The 20785-nt window shown below is 34.4% G+C and overlaps 2 protein-coding genes across 4 annotated transcripts in view; one reads left to right on the top strand and one right to left on the bottom strand.

The window, feature by feature from the left end:
- Positions 1-8877, bottom strand: part of LOC106478600 (39S ribosomal protein L2, mitochondrial-like) — a 14640-nt gene extending 5763 nt beyond the window's left edge. The window contains exons 1-2 of one of the 3 annotated variants that reach the window (XM_013939155.2): positions 8787-8877; positions 2079-2192 (exon numbers count right to left, since the gene is read on the bottom strand). The gene's annotated coding sequence lies outside the window, so the exon portion shown is untranslated. Of the gene's footprint in view, positions 1-2078; positions 2193-3859; positions 3879-8487; positions 8753-8786 lie in introns of those variants that run through there. The other 2 variants (XM_022382205.1, XM_022382206.1) reach the window with 2 other exon arrangements.
- A 5986-nt stretch (positions 8878-14863) lies between these two features.
- The window catches only part of LOC106478599 (U6 snRNA-associated Sm-like protein LSm8), a 19905-nt gene continuing 13983 nt past the window's right edge, over positions 14864-20785 (top strand). The window contains exon 1 of the mRNA XM_013939154.2: positions 14864-15330. Coding sequence (XP_013794608.1) covers positions 15300-15330 — 31 coding nt within the window. The 5' untranslated portion in view covers positions 14864-15299. The remainder of the gene's footprint in view (positions 15331-20785) is intronic.

Here is a 20785-nt window from a genome sequence, read left to right as displayed (position 1 = left end):
CTCAAAATAAACCTTCATTATGGTGCAATATTGAAATTAGCTTGAATTCTTCATAACCTCTGAATAGTGGGTGACCAAACGGGTCATAGATGGTCAAATATTTTTTAATTATTGACTTAAAAAGAAGAGGAATCAGACTTTTTTGAATACATACTTTGAATATAGAAGTAAGGTAATAGTAGTCATCCCCAAGCCACAAACAAGCAAAACCAACATAATTAAGTGAATCCTTTTTATATACATAAATAACAAAGATCTAAAATAATACCAAACTATAGTACACATACTAAGTCGTAAAAATATTCAACAAGTTACACAAATACCATATAAGGGCCTTGACTAAAACACTGAGGCAGCTAGTTCATCTTAATTATTTCAAATGTTCTATACAAACAAATAAGTATTACTTAATTACACTTATTATTTATTTTTACTTTGGTAATAATCTTAATTATACTTCATCCATGTATAAACACGTTTTGTAAGTGTAACTCTTTTGTGAACTTCTTCTTTACATCTGCTCCAAACTAATCCCTACAATCAATTTCATAGAAGTACCCTAAGTTGCTCCTTACCTGTATTAGGCCACAGATATTATTTCGAAAAAACAAATGTAGTCTGTCAACATAATATCTCCGTTCTATTGCATAATAAACAACTTGCTTTAAATTTACAAAGCCGGTAAAATACCAGTTCCTTTCTAATAAAACACACCCAAAGATTTTTAAAATATTTGCCAAAAGTCATCTATTACTTATTTAGTTGCATTTGTCCTGCAGTGATTTTCCCCAGTTCATATTAACTACCTGACAGTTATCTAATTTTCATCATGACTGTTTTACATAATGTATCAAAATTTCAGCCTTGATATGAGATTCTAAAACAACTCTGAAGATGTTAAACATCAGATATTTTTAGTGAGTATAAAAACCTGTTATAAATGCATATCTTAGCAAAAATATTAAAAATTTAAATGTTAACTGACTTGCCATAGTTATAAATTAAACTAATACAAATCTAATAATGGCATGCTGCCAACTCCCATCTTGTCCAAAGTTTGTGTGTGACAGACAATGGGTGTAATTTTTGAACTACCATTAACTTATTTATAAAAAAACAAAAAAAACTAGTCCCTCCAAGAGTGAATGTTCATTATCACACTGGTTTTAAAGGTTTCCTTACATTAAGTGGATGATTCTACTGCTTTATTAACACATATCAAACTGAAAATGTTGCCATCAATTGTGCTTTAAGATATAGGTGTAAACAAGGTGTAGGCCTAATGATAAACAAAATATTATATTTCTGAAGCAAGATTTTTGTATATTCTTAAGACTAATACAGTGTGTACGTTATTCAAACAGTAAATGAGGTATCTAATTGTTAAACTTCAAATGAATTATGTTTATTAAACTGAGTTTTCTGATCTAATACCAAATCCCATCTTATCCCTGTGATACATGCACATCAATGTTCTAAAAGAATAACATAGACCTACAGCCATTCTCTAACATTTAATCTTTCCTTCTCTCCCTTTGGGTAGGTTGGCCAAATTAGTGTTTCAGCTAATTTTTATCCTGCCAACTTTACATTAGGAAGAACAGGGACCTAGTTGTGGATTTCAGTGAGAGAATAAGAATTGGCAGTAGAATGAAAGCAGCACCAGGACCTTAGAAATGAAACTATTAGACAATGAAGTTTATTTTTATAACTGAGATATTCATCCTCCCCAGAGTCTAGTGACTTTACTTTCAGACATCCTGTATCAATTACCATTAATGATTGAATAATACTGCCTCTTATGCCTCATACATTAGCTATGATATCAAAATAAGAGTAATTTCAAGATATGCATTATAATTCCTGTCATATGTCTTGAAAAAATCATACAAAAAATTTAAAGATTTATAATAGGTAAGTATTAGCATTAAAATGTAAAGTATAACAAGCTTGACAGTGGAATATCAAGTAATACACTGCAGAAGTTTAAACTTATTTGGAGACTTATTCTGCAGTAACCTAATATCTAATAATTGAACTCTCAGGTTTTACTTTTATTGCCGAGACATTTCACTTACCTCAGAATTTACAGACTCTACTTTCAGTGTATGGCCTTCCCAATGAATGATATAGCCTAGAAAAGTGCCCTAGTTACTGTTGCTGGAATGACATGCCCTCTCACTGGTTACAAACTGCAAGTAATTTCATATTATTTATTATTTTGCAGTAATTTTTGTGACCTGATGCTAATTTTGGTAAGGAATGCTAAAGCTTGTTTTAACAAACATTATTGAATTTGAACTGAAATTATTGCCTGAAAAATATTCCAGTTATTCAGGAAGAACTTTATGTACTTTACTAAGAATCCCTGTACACCTTCAGTCTAACTAATTAGAAACAAGAAATGACAAAACGCATTAAAACACTTATTTTAGTAAAAGTCAGTGACATGAGAGAGTAGCAGTTTGGAAACAATCTAATATATTGAAAAACAGTGAAATATTTAACATATTTTTGAATATGAAACTGTAATAAATCAAAGCGTCAAGTATGGCAGAACAAGAAATCAGCTACATTGACAAAGTGTTTACTAATTACTAGCAATGAGAAGTGTAACTACTGAACTTTTATGATTTTACTGACTTTTTTGTTTCAAATAAAGGTTTCTTCTTCTGAATGAATTTTTATCTAATGGCTTTACATTGTATATGTGTATTAGCCCCAGCTGCATGGACCTTCTCAACTTTGGTCAGGTTCACATAAAATTGAGGTTGGTTTCTTATTCTGGCATAGTTTCTTATTCACTTTCAAGTTCAAAATAATAAACAACTGGTACAAACAGCACTGTTTAAAACTGATTTTTTTTCAATTAAAAAAATTGTTCACAGACTCTGCAAAGCAGCTAAAATAGCCTGGCTTTCCAAAATTACTTCACACTTTTGGGGTATAACAGATTTGGGCCATTACTTTGAATGAGTTTTGATGGAGAAAGAAACTTCTTGATCATTTAAACGTACAAATATCATGACTCAAAACCCCGTTTGTAACTTCAACACCACCACATTTCTGCATTATCTCTTTACTGAATATATAACAATGTGTTTTTAGGGTTAAACTGACTTTGGGCTACTTACTTAAAATAACTTTCTAGGAGAGATAAAATACATAAATAATACTTAGGTGCAAATATCCTGGATAAAGACTGATGTTTTGAAGAAACTGACCACAGTCATTATGCAGCACCCAAAGTAACTTAAAGAAATGACTACTAATTAAATATTTAACAATCTTTTGGGGTACACTCAATTTAGGCCATTAATTTGAAAGAGATATGATGTAGAAAAAATTCTGTGATCACTAAAACATACAAATATCTTGATCAAAACCCTAGTATGTCACTCAGACACTGCTACAGTTTGTGTTATATTTTGTTACTTACAGTGTTACCATGTGTCCATTTATAGGCAATGTAGAGTGTCACTATATACTGATTATAGCTCTAGCATTAAATTTTAATTATAATTAGAGTTACTGTGAGTACCATTGTATGTACAGTACAGAGTTATCACTTATGTTAGACTTAGCTAAGTTTAAGTACGTGCTGAGACATCAGTCTGAGACAGGGGCAAATTTATTGGTAAGAATAATCTTAGTGTTAACCACCTGGAGCCTAATTATGGGCAACATTAGAGAAAATGAATCTCTACATATGGAATCAATGGCCAATGCAACTTAGTTAGTATCACACTAAATTAACAAGCAGAGAGGACACCTTGCACACACTGTTACTAGAGAATGGAAACAACAGAGAGGCTTCTTGAGAGTGGTATCTTTATACGCTAATGTCAAGTGTACTCACCTTAAGAATGGCAACTGTATTGTAATAGAATCCTGGCTCGCCATCACTCATTTATCTTATCCTGAACAGCAAGTGGTTAATTTATTGCCTAGAAACAAAACATTAAAAAAAAAGTGCACATATGAATGACTGTGGGGGCAAAGGAGATAACCACTTAGCTGGGGATACGACCTTTCCAGTAGAAGAACAGAAAACTGAGGTCTAAACACCGAGCTAATAAATGCCTAATGCTTAAAAAGTTCACCAAACTTTGTCAGTCTCACAATATGATAAGTAATTGTTCATTACAACACTTCAGTTCAACACAACAGCAGCACCATCCACTATGAACATCATGATAGCTATAAGTGGAACAAGCACCACTGCAAACTAATGTTACCCATACAAATACAAATCACCAGTGTGTGCAAGAATGGTAACACAACAATTCATGCTGAAGATTGGACATTCTTGCCTGTCTGGCAAGATTCCTGTGTATTTACTGTGAGGAGACCTCAATGTCAGACATTCCACCTGGGAAGTGGGTACCTTCTAGTATCTCTCCACTATCAAGTTAAGCCAAATCAGTAACTTATGCAACTGGTGGAATAATGATACTGATAAAACCTAAAAATCATGCAATCAAGCCTGAGGTGAGTTCATGCCGATAAGGCATAACACAGTACTGGTACAGAAGGCAAGGAATGCATATAATAGTTTGTGCTCTCTACTGGTGATCAGGACATTCAGAAGTGGTTCAAAATACAGTACTCTCTATATATGCTACAACTATACTTATATATGGAAGCTATCTTTAGCTTGGATGAAATACACAGAGCCATAAATACATCTAAAGATGAAGATACAGGTATATATAGTGTAAGAACCTCTACTTTTAAGAAGCTTACAAAAGCCAACTTATTGAAGGTATCGTTGGGGTATCAATGTAGCTGGGCAACAGGTAGTATCTCTGAAACATGGACCAATGCTTTTTTCAAACCCTCACCCAAACCTGTGAAGGATCTCTCTCCCTCCTTAGACACCATCAAATCATTGTCCAAGAAAACATCATTGACAGAGAAGGCTTGCCTGTCATATTGAACCATAATGTGGTTAGGTGGTTATCTCAGTAGATTTAAAAACATGGATCATCAGTGCTAAATTTGCAGCTGATAAATGGGAAGGCTTTGAAGCTGGTCTCTAAATCTAGACAATGACTACAATAGAGTCCAGATGCCCATTTTTGCTGATAAAATTCTCAGAATAGGCATCAGTGTGATATGTGTAAGATGGGTCTTAGCTGCAATAATTACAAAAAGATGCATCATGAAGCATGGAAGCTGGCAATCAGACTGATTCAACATCAACACTGGATCACCACTCTTAACAAACCTCTTTAATATCTACACCAAAGAACTAGAATGCATTGACAGTCCACCCAGACTTTGTTAATCTTTGCTGACAACATCATGAAGTACAACAGAGAAGTTCTAGGAAAGTTGAAATCAAATATAAGAACTACTCATTAGCAGGGTGAGCAAATGATGCAATAACACAGAAATCTTCATCAATACTGCCAAAGCTGAAGCCATGCTCTGCACAATCATCAACAGATATGCTGATTAGAACAAACCATCATCATCTTTCTCAGGCACTGCTATTCCTCTGGAAGAAATACAAAACTATTTGAGGCCCAGGATAACCTTTGATAGATACTCAACTTCACCAGCCACATGAATGCCACGATAACCAAAACAAGCAAAATAATTAATTCCACTGAAAGTTGCAGCAGGAAGTAGAGCTGAAGAATGTCACCAGTTATGATCTACAAATCTCGTCAACTCTGTCCTGGACTATGCAATACTGAATATCAGTACGAGTACTATACAGCTAGATAATATTTAACAGATACAAAAGATCTATTTCAGACTGGAAATGGGATGTACTTTAGCCAACAAGCACACTTTTTAATTACTTGCCAGTAAAAACAGTTTAGCCCAAAACCTACTTGTCACCAAGAAATCAACAAAAATGATAGGAGATAAAATTATAATTTTTTTTTCACCCTGCATTAATTTTACCTTCATGAAAAAGGAGCTTGTGACTGTATAAATAATAAAGAAAAACAAAGTTTAAAATAATTGTTTTGGTACAAAGAGATTCTGAACTCCCAGGATTTCACAAGTACTGATTAATGTTTAAACTTAATTCACTTGTAAAAAAATTATGAAAAATAGAAAAGTTAACTGTAAGATGTGAAGAAAGAATAATAAACAAAACATCTGTAAGGATAATGAATTTGATATTTTTCACAACTAATACAGTATTAATATTCTTTCCATGATTAATCTATACATCTCACAGTAAACATACCTAAAAATACATCCACAGAGTTGATAAAAGATTACTTAACTTAAATGTCATATAGTATTAAAGATATAAAAAACACCATGTACAAACAATACTTTACTTTACATGGTTTAAAAAACTCAACTATATCCAAATAAGTTTACATTTACATTAAATCTGCATATAGGTTTTTATTATCCATCAAAGTTATTCAAATAGTAAAGTCCTTCAGGTACGTGGTAATGTGGAAAGTACAAATATTGCTCATTGAAATATACCAAATGTAACATCTAGATATTTAAAAACAATGAGATATTTATCAATCAGTGAAATAAAATTAAAATAAATAAGTCTTTTAAAACTCTTGCTAACCATATAATGATATGTTCTCTAGAGAAACAAGAGCTTCCAAAATTACAAAGTCTATATTATGTAAATCACTAAATCTAGCTACTGTATTAATTAAATATGCAATTAGTCTAATCACTTTAAGGTTGATTTTTTTATATAACTTTTTTCAGAAAAATTTATTTTATTTTGATATTTTGTTAATATGAGAAAGATTATTCACATATATCAATTAAACGGATAAATTAATGAAAATTTTCTTAATTTTTAAGTTGAAGTTCATATCTTTCTAGTAAAACTGCTGCAATCCTTTTTTGGAATTCAAAACAGAACATCAAGGACCATAGAAGTTTGGACAATCAGCAGTTCTAGCCAACAATGATCCCTGCATGCCAATTTAACCTTTGTTCTTGTTAAATAATCACAGTGACAGGCAAAAAAATCCTCCTCACTGTTATACTCATCTGAGACACTTCTACTGAAACAATCAAACTGTTTTAACCACTTGATTTTGCTTTTCATTTACTCTAGTTTAGTGAAATGTTGGAACTGGTAATTGGCTTAATTCTGGTATCTTTTGTTGCTTATTTTCTTTAGCTGAAGGAAAAAATAATTGCTCTTTTGCACTGCCAAATAAATGTAGGCTATTAACAGTGCAAGTATTCTTCAACTTAAGAGCCATTCTTCCAAGATTCACTTTTCTAGACCACGATGGATGATTGGATGCAGCTTCCTATAGTGGAGGTTTCAGTGTGGTATTGGTAGTATTTAGCTGGTTAATGTTGTTTTTTCTTTCACCTTTTCCACTTCTCTTCTTGACTGAGATGACAGTATTCCACACAGAGTGAAGCTTTTGTTTCTTGTTCAACATCATCAGTCCATGCTCTATGTCATCGGTGTCCTCTTCTACAGTTTTTGCAATCTTTACTATTTTGTTTCTGGTATGTGGCCCTTTGGAAATGCCTAAGGTTGTCTTACTTAATCTACCTTTCACAAATTTCTGCATTATTTGCTCAAATTCACCCCATTACATAAAGGTATTATTGCAGTTTATGACTCTAACAGAAAATGTTTAGACATTGCCATAATTCTTTGATTCTAATGCTTGCTCTTGTTCATCATGTTTATTGTTTCAGAAATCAAATTTTTCTAAGTGGGGTCCTTTTTTAATCTTCTGTTCTCGTACACATCATCTGGTTCTACATTTGACTACTTCTTAAGTGGTTAAAAAAATCTACTTTCTGACCTGTAATTCACAGCATCATAACTTTACATAATTCTGACATGTACATGTTTCTCTATTCACCCCAAAAGCATCAACAGTTCTGTGCACTTTGGCTTTGATGTCATCCAACTGGGTATTTTGCATCAAGGAGATATATGCATCTAAATATTTATGAATTTGATTTCTTCTAAAAAAAGCTCTTTCAAATAAATGGCCCAATGACAGTGTACCCTGAAAACGCATCATGATGTATTAGTTACAGGGATAAAGCAAAAATTTGTCATTTTGGGGGATATCTGAGTAACAAACTTGGTTTTTGGCCAGGATACTTGTACTTTTAAAAGAGATCAATAAGTTTTCCTTTTTCTCCATTCCAACTCTTTCAAAGTAGTGGCCTATATCCATTGTCCCCCAAAAAGCTTGGAGAAGTACTCAATGTGCAGTCATTTCAGAAAGTTAATATTTTTGCCTGCTTCACAGAGACTGTGATTTTTATTATTATTATTTTTTAATTTGTTTTAAGGTAGGCTATTTGCAACTAAATTTTGTTTGTGAATTTGAAGAGGAAACTAAAAAAAGAAACTGCTCCTAAATAAACCAACTTCTGCGTCATGAAATTCTCACTATGATTATGAATCACGGGCTACAGTAAATTGAGTAATAGTAATAGCAGTACTACTACTTCTACTAACAATAACATACAAGAAACGTATAATAATGTACTTACATAGTCTATTATATCCCCAATTACGATAACTACTTAGCTGTTTTCAGTAAATTAGATTATTTTAAAGCTTGAAATTTTAGTTTTACTAAAACAATATATTGACGTTAATTAATGAGGTCTTCTGCTGCTAAGTGCTATATACTAATAATAGTAATATTACTAATTTAGAATTACTATAGGCTTGAACATAAAGTTAAATCAACGTTATTGAACTCTTACTTTTACATTTACGAGTTACATTTAAACATAATGTATTTAATATTATACAAAATTAAAGAAATAAAATTCACATAACATACGAGTACAGATAATGTATCATAAACTTCGGTACAATTTATAATTTATCTTCTCACATCCAACATTCTCAGTTAAACGTTCGTTCTTACCAATCTGAAGTCATCTAGATATTTAACATTCGTGTTTTTTTATAATATGTTAAAATAATTAATAAACACTTATAATCCATAAAAAAGCAGAATTTTCAAGCTTAATCATGGGCTTATAATCCGTGGTACCGAAAAAAAAATAAGATATGTAGAAAAATGTATAAAAATAATTATTCCAAACATGCAAGCAGTTCAATCACTTGTGATATGCAGGCGTATCACGGGCTTCTACCTCCTCTAGTAATATAGAATTTTAACAAGTTATTAATTATTCAGTTTCCACGCTTTCATGGTGGTAACATGTGGTCCAGAGTTATTAGCATTATCGTGTTTAGTGTTGAAAGCTACAAGACTGAACACCCACTACAGCGGAGAAATGGCTGTTTGCCGTCAGTGTAGGTACACAAACTGTGTTTTACTATTTATTGCTAAAATAGAGATTTTGTTAATTTATTCAGAAAATGCTCAGACTCGTTATTTTTCCTCTAAGGAGAGAAACTCAATCACATGATCTCACACAAAGAATTCCATAAATTTCTGGGTGAACGCTTCAGTTACTGTGTGACATTCGATATCACACTTGCCGGAAAATTCATTTAAACTGAAAATACCACAAGTTGATAGAAAGATAAAAATTTGGTGCCGTGACAGGATTTATTATCGATGTTTTCTTGTAGTGATATAAAGTGCTTATACAGCCCAATTCATTCTCTTGCTAACTCAGTTTGAAAGGAAAGCCTCCATGAAGAGAATGGCTTTCTTCAATGTGGAAGTACTCATTGATGAGAAGGGGAAAGTCCATTCATGGAGAGAAATAGTTGTGCAGGAATGGTGTCGAGTCTATAGGGAGTTCCTTCCTAGAACACGGAGCTTTTGCCAATGCTGCAGAAATCGATGGTATCAGTCAACCTGTAGCTGTTAACTCACGGAGATTTGTACTCAAATTAAGTGAGTAGGCTGTGCTCCTTAAAATTGATCTCACTCCATTTTCAGTCAGACCACAACAATCCCATCTCTGGTCAAAACCACCAATGATGAGTGTACAGAGGCTGTATCTGCTGCTGGTAGAGGAATTCTGCCACTTAGAGTTGTCTCCCCAACAGATGAGTCTATAAGCATACATAGCTCAAAGCACCAAGAGGGTTTGAGCAGGGCTGTATGATGAGCTACCATGAGCAACTTGTCACTATATAGCCAGGGAACATAGAGGAACTACACTGCTTAGGTCAATGAAAAATGAGAGGCTTTGGTCTAGTATGCAGGGGCTGGTGAATGAGGTCAAACAACTCACTCCTCCAACCTTCAAAGAGACCATAAAAGAGGATATGGATCAATCCCTGAGATGTTTTACATAGTTCGTGGCCTGGAATGGATGAACTCTGGAGCATCATCTCCTAGCAGTGCCTTTTGAATACTGAAATCTGCTCTTATGTGGATCATTGTGTGATAACCTTGGGTGATCTAATTGGGAGGTCTACCCTTGGTATTCTTTGGGCTTTTCGAGGTTGCTTTGCTAGTGGGGATTCTAATGTCATTGCAGCACAGGTCTGGCAAGGTCGATCATCCCACACCATGGGGCTTCCTCTTTAACAGTGGAAATGGTCCACAAGCCAGTTGACTTATATGCATGACCCCTGCCAGCTACCTTGGGGTCTGCTCCACACCTGTCATCTGACTTGTATGTCCTTTGGGAGGAAACTAGTACTTGAAAGCTATTATTTGGCTTTGATATGTAGTGATCTCATCAAAGATCTAAACACATCTGTCATTACTTCATCATGGTTGTGGCACATCATCCAATGGGGTAAGTTACTGAGCCATGTTGCTCCTCAGGTTTCACTTTTTCCTTGGGTGGGATTAAAACAGACATATACAGAGTCAACATCATTGATGATTTTGTACTTTGAATGTCCTCTGGCTTCTCAGAAGCAGCAGGATTTTCACTCATCAGAAGCAGCTTTGACCCTGGCGATATCAGGTTCATCCCATTCACTGAGACAATAAGCTCTCCTACAGCATAGCTTTAAATAACCAATGTCTCTTCATCAATGGGCTTGTTTATGGTGAAGCTGAGGTCACTTCTATCATGGTGTTCGATGGATTCAGGCCTTCATGCTGGAATAAAGCTTTGGATCCCAGATATAAATAGGCAAAGACAGGATAACCACTGGCTAGTCAATAAAAGAGAGACGTAGCATGGCTAAAACTCGACTTTAAGTACTTAAAGTCCAGATTCAAATACAAGGTTGACCAAATCCTAACTGGTCAAAGGTTAAGCCAAGTTCTAAGTTTAAAAAGGGTCATAACACAATGATAACACATCATAAATCATAACACATATCTATGGGCTAAACATCTGCTCTTGCCCAACCTCGCTGGTAGAATATGCACCAAGAAAACCTAAGGATTTCCTGATCCCCAGGCTTTTCTGGTCATGCTGCCCTTTGTTGTCCCTATCAGATAGCATGAACTTACATTCCACACTCTCCAACTCAGACTTATCTTTTTCTCTGCTGTCTTGTTGTCATATAGACAGTAATTTGTCTCAGTAGAAAAGAATGAGGGATTAATATTGCAAGTGATTCTTACACAGTCGAGCTGACTTGGATAATGTCAATTATGTCATCCACGTAGATGAGTATAATGTTTCAGGGCAGTTCAGAATAAACACACTCCAATTACTTGTTAAAATGTAGCTGGAGCATTACAAAATCCAAATGCTGTAATCCATTTCCTGTGGTAAAATTCTATCTTTTCTCTACTCACTTTGTCGAGTTGTACTTGCCAATATCTACTTTTTAGGTCCAATGTTGAAAACAATTTTGATCTGTTAGAACATCCAAAGTAGAGCCAGTTCTTGGTAGTGGAAAGGTATCCTTCTTCGTAACTTTATTCACTTTGTGATTGTACACACAGAACCTTGTGGATCCATTTCTTTTTAGAAGTACAGTAGGTGATGTCCATTGACTAATCCTCAGTTCTGTTACTCATTGTTCCTCTAAGGCTTTTATCTTTTTGAAACCTTCATGGCTTCTATCTCTGTAAAAGCATCAACCTGTTTCGTTAGTGGAAGTCATCTGTCTAGCTGGTGTGTTGGGGTTTCATCTCCAGTATCAATCTTGTGAGATTTTTACTTCTTTAACTTGACTCGTGAAGTCTACTGGAGAAGGTATCTTGATATTCCGTGAGCAGTCAACACACCTCCACTGCTATAACAATAAAAAGTATTGCAAGTGAGGTGTTAAGCTGTCCTTCTGTAAGGGTTTAATACCAAGCTCCCCACATCTTTCCTCAAAGGCTATTAATTCCAATGCTCTTACATATGGAAGTACTATCTGTAAAACCTCGCATCTTGCAATGTCCTATCGATATTTGACTCGAATTTTAGTTTTTTTTATGTTTATGGTTCTAAGGGTGGTATTTTTATTCTTCAGAACTACAAGAGCTCTATTAACCATTAATCCATCAGGACATGCTACTGTGACCTACTCACTAGATGTAAATTTATTTTGAACAAGTCCTGGTATGAATACTTCACTTCTTGATGCCACAGTGACTATTCTCCTTGTTGTTACAGGAAATTTAATCTCTGGTGTAGTAATTGTCGTGTAGTAGGGATTTCCTGGTTGTAGACTGTAAAAATATTCGAAGCATCCATGTCTCCACAAAGAGCCAGTTCCTAATATGTTCTCTTCTTTCATGTCAATTACTCACACACTGTGAGGTACAGAGAAGTTTCACATAGTAAGAGCAACTTCTAACTTGTCTTTGGAAGGAACTTTATATGTTCACTCACCATTCCCATAACTCTTTCACTTTTTTTCTCATATCAGAAGACAATTTCCCACTTTTCATTAACAAATTTGGCCAAACAATTGTTGTTTTAGAACCAGTACCGATCAACATGCTGCAAGGCTTTCCATGAACAAAGCTATGAACTCTTTTCTTTAAATAGTGAACTTCTTAGCTCATCTTATTATGTACTACTAGCCCTAATGAAGCTGCAAGAGCAAAACGTTGACTGAAATAAAAAGTATTTATTATTATTGTTACGTATCTGCTTTTTTTTAATTTCCCGTAGAATTCTTTCAGATAAACTTCAGCAATACAAGTCCTTTCTTAATTAAAACTAGTTTATTCTTTCTCGATACAACGTTGCAATACACAGAATTTCCACAGTCACTTTAACTTAAATACTTTTATAAATACACGCTATAATTCACAGCGATTCACACACTTTACTTGCGGTGCCTACTGTTTGCTTGACTCAATTATCAATTATTTCTCTTCAATCTATCTCCGGCTTATGTACTAAAAAAAGAGGGCGTCTAGCAAACGCTGGGACATTCATGAGGTTGCCCGATAAGTCACGATCCTTCTAGAAACTACAGCGCGCATGCTCCCAGCGTCGCGTGACTTCCGCTGTCGTAACGTTATTATTATGTGGAAATTAAGGATAGTTTTTCTCTCTAACATTATTGCCAAAATTCTTGATAGGAAGATAATAAAAACAATTTTTCTCACAATAGTAAAGAAATTTCAATATCACCTGTAAGATTCTGTTATTGGCCAAGAAAAGTTAGCAGTAAATTTTATTTGTTTGTTTGCTTTAGAGTTAAGCCACATTGTGTCCATCATGGGGAATAGATTTTTAGATTTTAGCATGCTAAGTCCATAGACTTACCGCTATTCCACCAGGGGAATAGCGATGAATCACAAGCCAAAGACAATTGCGAATCAAAACACACGATACTGTGTCGTGCGAACAAAACAACACGCAAGACAAATTGTGTTAATATTAACAGAAGTGATAGTTTATCGATTTTCCACTTTCTGTAGTTCAAACTGTGGTAATCCAAACTATCACATATTTTCAGTGGATGTGCTCTACTGGGCCCTTACTTCACATACCAAATTTCAGTGCAATTAGTTAAGAAATACACAATATAAAAATCTCTAAATTTGAATGAATTTCTTCCTTTTTTGTCTTCGCACCAAAGTACTGATAGAAGAACTTAATAATCTTCAGTGCATTTTTTTTTCAAATTTGGTACACTAATAAAACTTTACAACCTAGAATTAGGTGTCAAATTTGGTTTAAATATAAGCCACATGTGCAAAGTTATTTAACAAAAACCGCTCAATTTTGACAAAAACTTTGTGCACGCTTAGGCAAAACGTCACGTGAACTATGGTCTAAAATTATTACTTTAACTTCATCTAAGGGTAAAAGTGGACCTTTTAGTTTTATTCTCATTAGGATTAAAAACAGCTGATTTAGAGAAGCAAAACTACAGGTGAAAAGACGTGCAGATACATAAGTATTGGTTAGGCCAAGCAAAGTAGATTATCAGTTTCTCGCTCAAGTTTTCAAAAGTTTCATATGGGTGAATGGTAATTATTCATTGTGAACTTTTAAGCACAGATTTGCTAAATTTTTAAAATTCTCCTTATTAAAGAGCGTTTAGCGTCAGTTGATATTAGCTAAAGCAATTAGCGTAAATAATGATGCTTGATATGGCTGTACCGAGCGCATGCGGGTGATGACAAGAAACTGTTCATTTAAATTTCATGGCGTTACTATAAAGGAAGTTATTCACACTGTTTAAAAGAGAGAAGAAACTATCATCATGTATTTTAAAGAATCTGACTGGTTATGTAAGATATAGGTCTATTCCGAATAATAGGGTTGCGATCTTTAAGCTAATTTTGGTTACTATTGATTGTCACTTTTTTACTTGCTTTGGTTTGTTTGTGTGTATTAACAAAAATTCATTATATCTAATCAAAAACACTTTAGGCGTGAAAAAATAATGTGCGGTCAAAAAAGGATTGAGCGTGCGACTTAAAAAAATGAAATCAAAATTGCCGGTCAAACTGGTAGCTACACTTATAGCGTTGAATTTTACAGCAAATATTTGTTCATTAGTTAGCTAGGTCGCGTATTTTGTTTTATTCATCATCATGCCCCAAATTGATCAAAAACGCAGCCTGGCTAACTAATGAATGAATATATGTTATAAAATTCCTATCAATGCTATAAGTATAGCTACCAGTTTGGCCGCCAATTTTGATTTCATTCCTTTTATTCGCACGCTCAATCTTTTTTGGCCGCACCTTTTTTCAACACCTAAAGTGTTCCTGATTAGATACTTATTTACCTGATTCAATAAAACGGCTGACGTCAGGTTAGCAAAAAACTTAATAAATTCTCTTTCCTAGTTTGGCGCAATGAATATAATAAACAACTTCAGAACTGTGTTGTTTACTCCGACTTTCCAAGCGTTATTATGCTTTGGAGTTGAAGGGCTTTATTAGTAAATTAGTTTCTACTGTTAAATATTAAAGTGAAAAAAAAGAATAATTTAACTGTAGTTTGATTATTGCTTTATTTATATCGTGGATGCAAACTCGGATTGAATAATAATGGCAGCATCTTTGGAAAGTTATGTGAATCGTATCCTTTGAGTTTGAAGTTTGATGAAGTAGATTATTTACGATTAGGCTTAAGACGTTAAGGCTAAGTCTGAGGCCCTACGAAATAACGTGTTTTTGCGTTCTAGGAGTCTCACAAGTTACGGTAGGGTGAAGTTAGCTATCCTTTCTTATTCAAAGAATAACGTGTAATTGATTTCACAAGAAGAATAAGAAATCACATCATTGAGACGGACAAGTATATTTAAGTTTTCGAATGACAACCTAAAAATAAAATGCAACTGAAAACTGTAGAATCTTTATCTTTAACAAAGTAGTATTATGATGCATGTCAAGTACTGTAACTAAAGCTCATAATATATTGCTTTTGAAAATTATCATAAAGAAGCAAAATAGGTTAAACTATTGTAAGCCATTATGGTTGTTAGAAAATTTGACTTGTCCTGCAATAAACATAAGTAGTGAATTTGACTGTCAGTAATATTGGACTTAAAACTATCACTTATAGCATCATTTTAATTTTTAAACACTAATTTACAAATTATACCTTGACAAAATGTGTAACTTGGAAAGTATGAAAAATGTTAGTGTAATAAGCTTTGTTTTCATTGTTATGTAATTTTAATTATAACATAAATGTTGTAAATAATGGATCACAATGGATTTCAAAGTTGTCAAATAAACCAGCAAAATTTCCAAACATTTTACATACTGATACAAAAGGTATTCAGAAATTGTGTGAAACTTTTCAAAGTGGTACGGACAATCTGTCCAAAGGAATGCATTTTCAATTGTACCATAATGCAAGTAATGTAAAAAATGGGGTAAAATGTTCTTCAAAATTGTTAATAATTCAGATCCTTATTTACCTGATATCTAGGAACTTGTGTTAAAAAATTCCAGTGTCATAAACTTCCCAGTCAAAGCTATATATTTTTATTTATGCTATTACTACTGTAATTGACAATTTACAATGGACTTTGAAATTGTTATTTAAAATAGAAAATTTTCCAAACAATAATTCATACTCTGATACAATGTGTAACTTGGAGGACGTGAGAAATTTGAATTTCCTAGGGAAAGTCTGAAAGTTTGTTTACCAGCCAGGAATACAGATATAGTTATAATTATTTGAAGATTTGTAAGATGGCATTCAAACAATTTCATATTTTTTCTTGTCTTGTTAAGAGAAATTAACAGTGTTTGAATAGTAATAACACATTAAGTGTCAATCTCATGAAAAATTTGATCTTTTGATTTGTATAATGGCCATTACTTATACAAAAGCTATTGTGTTAAAAAACACAAACACTCATACCACCATCAAAATGTTAAATGTAACACATCCTTCTGTGATTAGAACAGACCATTACGATAACTGTGAGGGATATATATACATTTAGTGGCTGCAATGCTTCAATAAAATGTTGAATGCCTAGTGTACAAGATGTAAGAGAAGTATTTCAGTAGAATAAGTATGAAGCATAAAGTATATGCTGATAATGTGTATTGTTATGGTTATTAGGTGATTTTTATTTTTACGTTATAAACGCTTGAAACAGTGGCTGTTAAATAAAGAATTGGTTTGCTTAAGCTAACTGCAGTTGTTTTAATTGGCTGTAGTAAGGAGCTCTTGCACTGCAAGCTTACTTGGTTACTGTATGTAACTAAGTATCACACTTAACATCAAGTATGAAATATATAAACAACATACATTTTTACTTAAAATACAAAAACATATTTACTTTTCTACATTAGGTATTTTTAAACAACATGTGAATGTATTATTCCATTTACATGGCTTATCTGTAAAATAATAGGGCTTTCAGTCAAATATAAACTTGTAATTATGGTGATATCATCAGTAAATTATGCAAGTTAGTACTACTGAAGGTTTGAACCTTTGAAGGTCAAAGTCTACTCTTCGTTACAACCCTAGATATTTCAGAATGGCATAGATTTCCTATCCCGAGCTATATATTTTCAATTATACCACAAGTACCATAAATAACAAGTTACAACAAACTCCAAAATTCTGAGACTATACCCCTTCTCTGTGCATAGAATAACTATATCCCATGAGAATTTCATGGCACTAGCATTGAGCTAACTCCTGCCTACAATTCTTGTTTAATGTGAACTGCACTGGTGCATAATGACATCATCATGCAGCAAAAGCCCTCCACCGGTAGGAGAGCAACACCATCTCCAAGTGCAGTAACTTTCCTTAAATACTTGCACTGAAAATAACTTCATTCTTTCCTCAGCATTGCCTTATACAAATGTTTTTTTTTCATTCTATGTTAAATTTGCTGAAATTTGCATTTGTACTTAGGAACTTAGGTTTAGTTTTACCTTAGCTTTTATTTCAAAAGTATTGAAGATTATTATGAATTCTCAAGTGACAGTGATTTTGACTTTTTTCTGTGAGGGTGATAAGTCACAAACACAGGACCTGTTTCTACTATGGCTTCTGGAAACTCATTGACTGTTGAGGACATTACAGCTATTGCTCAGCATGTTGTGGGTTCTCTCATCCATGTGGGCCTTCTCCTTCCATCCCTTTGGCCAACATCCTTTCAATTTTGTTTGAGAATGACCAGGAAGATGACAAATTTTAGTGACTGTTCTTTCTATTGAGTTTGCTTTGGGCACTGCCATACCAGTCAAGAAAATCCTCGCTCTTTCAGTTTTTTTTAAGGATGTAATTTCTCCCCTTGAGCCAAGGTCCACAAAAACTTATCCCAATATTGTACATATTATTGTCTGGTTAAGTATTTATTTTAGTGCTTAGTGATATCCTTTGCTTTGTACTGTTCAATTACACTTAATAAGTGTCTATTATTTTGGTTTATCCATGGTTCTGTTTATGGATTAATCGATAATTAGGTTAAATATCTTTTCTTAAACACACACGTTCATTTCACTATACAATTTCTTAACATTTCTACTATATTGACTATTTCATTTTTGTCTTTCTTTATAGTTTATCCTTCTTACCATTGATTTCATTTTCATTTATAATTTCTACTTCTTAATTTCGTTTGTGAGGGCCCCTGGGGGTCCAGGGTCCACCCTACCTGCTCCCAGTATTGTTTGCCTTCCTCCTATAATGGCTGAACCTATTTTCAAATGACCTAGATTTTGTTAGTTTTCTCCACCTTATTAGGGATTGCCTTCCAGAATCTGCTAGGCCAATCTCAGTTCTTTTTTTTTCGTTAGACAAGTTTTACAGTATATTCTCCTTCTCATGATATTATTTTATGAGGATCTTTTTGTCTCTTTTGAAAGTGGGTACTTGCAAGCCTTTCCCTATACAGGCTTTAATTCTTTTTGCCTTAGCTTACCATCAGGCAGATTTTCTACCTGATTTTATGTCATTCGCATCTCGGTTAATCCTATCCATTTCATCCCCTACCTAGTTTTCTTTAGCTTCATTTTACCCTATCTGCACTCCTACAGTTAATGTTTACCTTCCACCTCCTTTTTTTGGTGTTCCACTTATATTTAGTGAATTTTGTGGGATACTTCCTCTTCCTTCCCACCATATTGGGGTGTTTGTCATCATCAGTATGTTCCCTCCGCAGGTCGCTTCTTTGCTATTAGGATCTTCAAGAGTGGAACACTGCTGTTTGTTTACCATCCACTGCCAGTAGGGTCTTAGAGTCAGTTCTTTTTCTGGTCCATTTTTTTTTGGCTACACCTGTACAATTAGCATCACGTGAGGTATCTGTGATGCTATAGTCACATTTTATCTTTGATTACATTTGGGTAGGCTGTTTATGCATGACTGGGAATGCCCATGGTACACGTTCTTATCTTCGGTTTTTTCACCATGTGATTGGGTACCAGTTTTGTGCCTTGACTTTTGGACTTGCTTTGGTTCCATATGCCTTTTGTGATGTGGTCTGCATTTTACCCGACTACCATATTTGGGGGATTTTACCAACACCATTCATTGGATGTCTAGCTTCGATTACCTCCTTCTGAATGGGGGTAGTCTCAACATACTCTTTTATTCCTTCCATAGTCGGCTTGGGTAGTTGGATTTTCCAGTTTAATATGTTTTTCCTGCTACATACCTCACATTCTAGTCTCTTTGGGGGGTGTATTTTTAAACACCCCCTCCATTGGGACCATACAGTCTCCTCCTAGAATGCATTCTAAGGTGTTTTCTGTTATCTGTGCCTTTACTTTGGGTTTTCCTTTTAATTTTCATCCTTCCCTATTCATCTATATGCATTTATAGTTAAACATATCCCCCACAATGTCAGGTTTATCACTTCCTCCCCCTCTTCTGGATTGTTTCTCTTCCCTGATGCTCATCTCCAAAGGTGGGGTGTGTGGTTCTATCAGTAGGAGACTTCAGGATAATGGTCTACAATCAAAAGGTCTTATCCCCTTCACACCCGGAAACTTCCGCCAGTCCAAGGTGTTTTAGTTCACTCTCTTCTTCTTGTCTAGCTTAACTAATCCTGTTTAATTTTGGCTTTTTGATGGTGATGGCTTATATCACTCACCAAGCAGACACTCCTTCTTGTTTCCTTTGAGGTAATCAGTGGATTTCCTTGGGTTGAACCCACACATATGACATACGTTTCCTGAAGGGTTGTGTTCCAGGTGCTTTGTTCTTGTTGTTAATTGATTTTCCAGTCCTTTCACTTCCAAGGAGTGATCTCTCGATCCTCCTAATTTTTGGTGGCTCTGCCTTCTGTAGGGTACTCTTCCATGTAAAGTTTTTGATTCTTTTGTTGCTTCCCAGTTAGTTACTGCTTTTGTTTTTGGTCTCTGATTCATCATCCACTTACTCTGGCAGTTGATAAGTTTGGACAGATTTACATTAAATCACAGTTGCCATGTGATTGATCTTTCTTGGCTGTTTCAGCTCAATTTGTTTCTTTTGTTGTGGATCAATTTTATTAACCTACATTTTCGTGGCTCATGTGGTATATTTCTTTAAACTTTTTCATTTCTTACCATCTTCCACATTTCTTCTCTGTGGGATCTTGATGACCTTTTTTGTCCAATACATGTTGTAGGCTGCTTCATTGTTTTCAATGCATCTTTCCATTGAATCCATTTCCCACATTTCCTTCCCTTATTCCACTTCTTTGTCTGTGATCTTTTTCCTTTCCTCCCTTACCATTGGGTTTGGATTGTGATTCGATTGATCTTTTATTCCTTGTCTCCTTCTTCCTACCATCACTTCCTGGTGTCATCACTCTGATCATGCATCTTCTCTTTTCCCTGAATGTCTACCCTGCTGTCTGTTGGAGGTACTTTGTATGTTGAGCACTGGGTCTACACCTCATATGATCATCTCCCATTCTCTTCTTTGGGTAGCTGTTTCTTCCTTGTTGGGGTACTGTCATTCACCTGTTGCCATCCTTCACTCTTTCAAGAGACTGTGACTGAGTAAGTTACTTTTTAGTGTATATATATATATATATATATCTTCTTTTTCAGTAGGCATTCGT

This window comes from Limulus polyphemus, unplaced genomic scaffold, assembly GCF_000517525.1.
Source record: "Limulus polyphemus unplaced genomic scaffold, Limulus_polyphemus-2.1.2 Scaffold230, whole genome shotgun sequence".
NCBI lineage: Eukaryota > Metazoa > Arthropoda > Merostomata > Xiphosura > Limulidae > Limulus > Limulus polyphemus.
The sequence above is the reverse complement of the archived record's forward strand: the minus strand, read 5'-3'. Positions and strand labels throughout refer to the sequence as shown.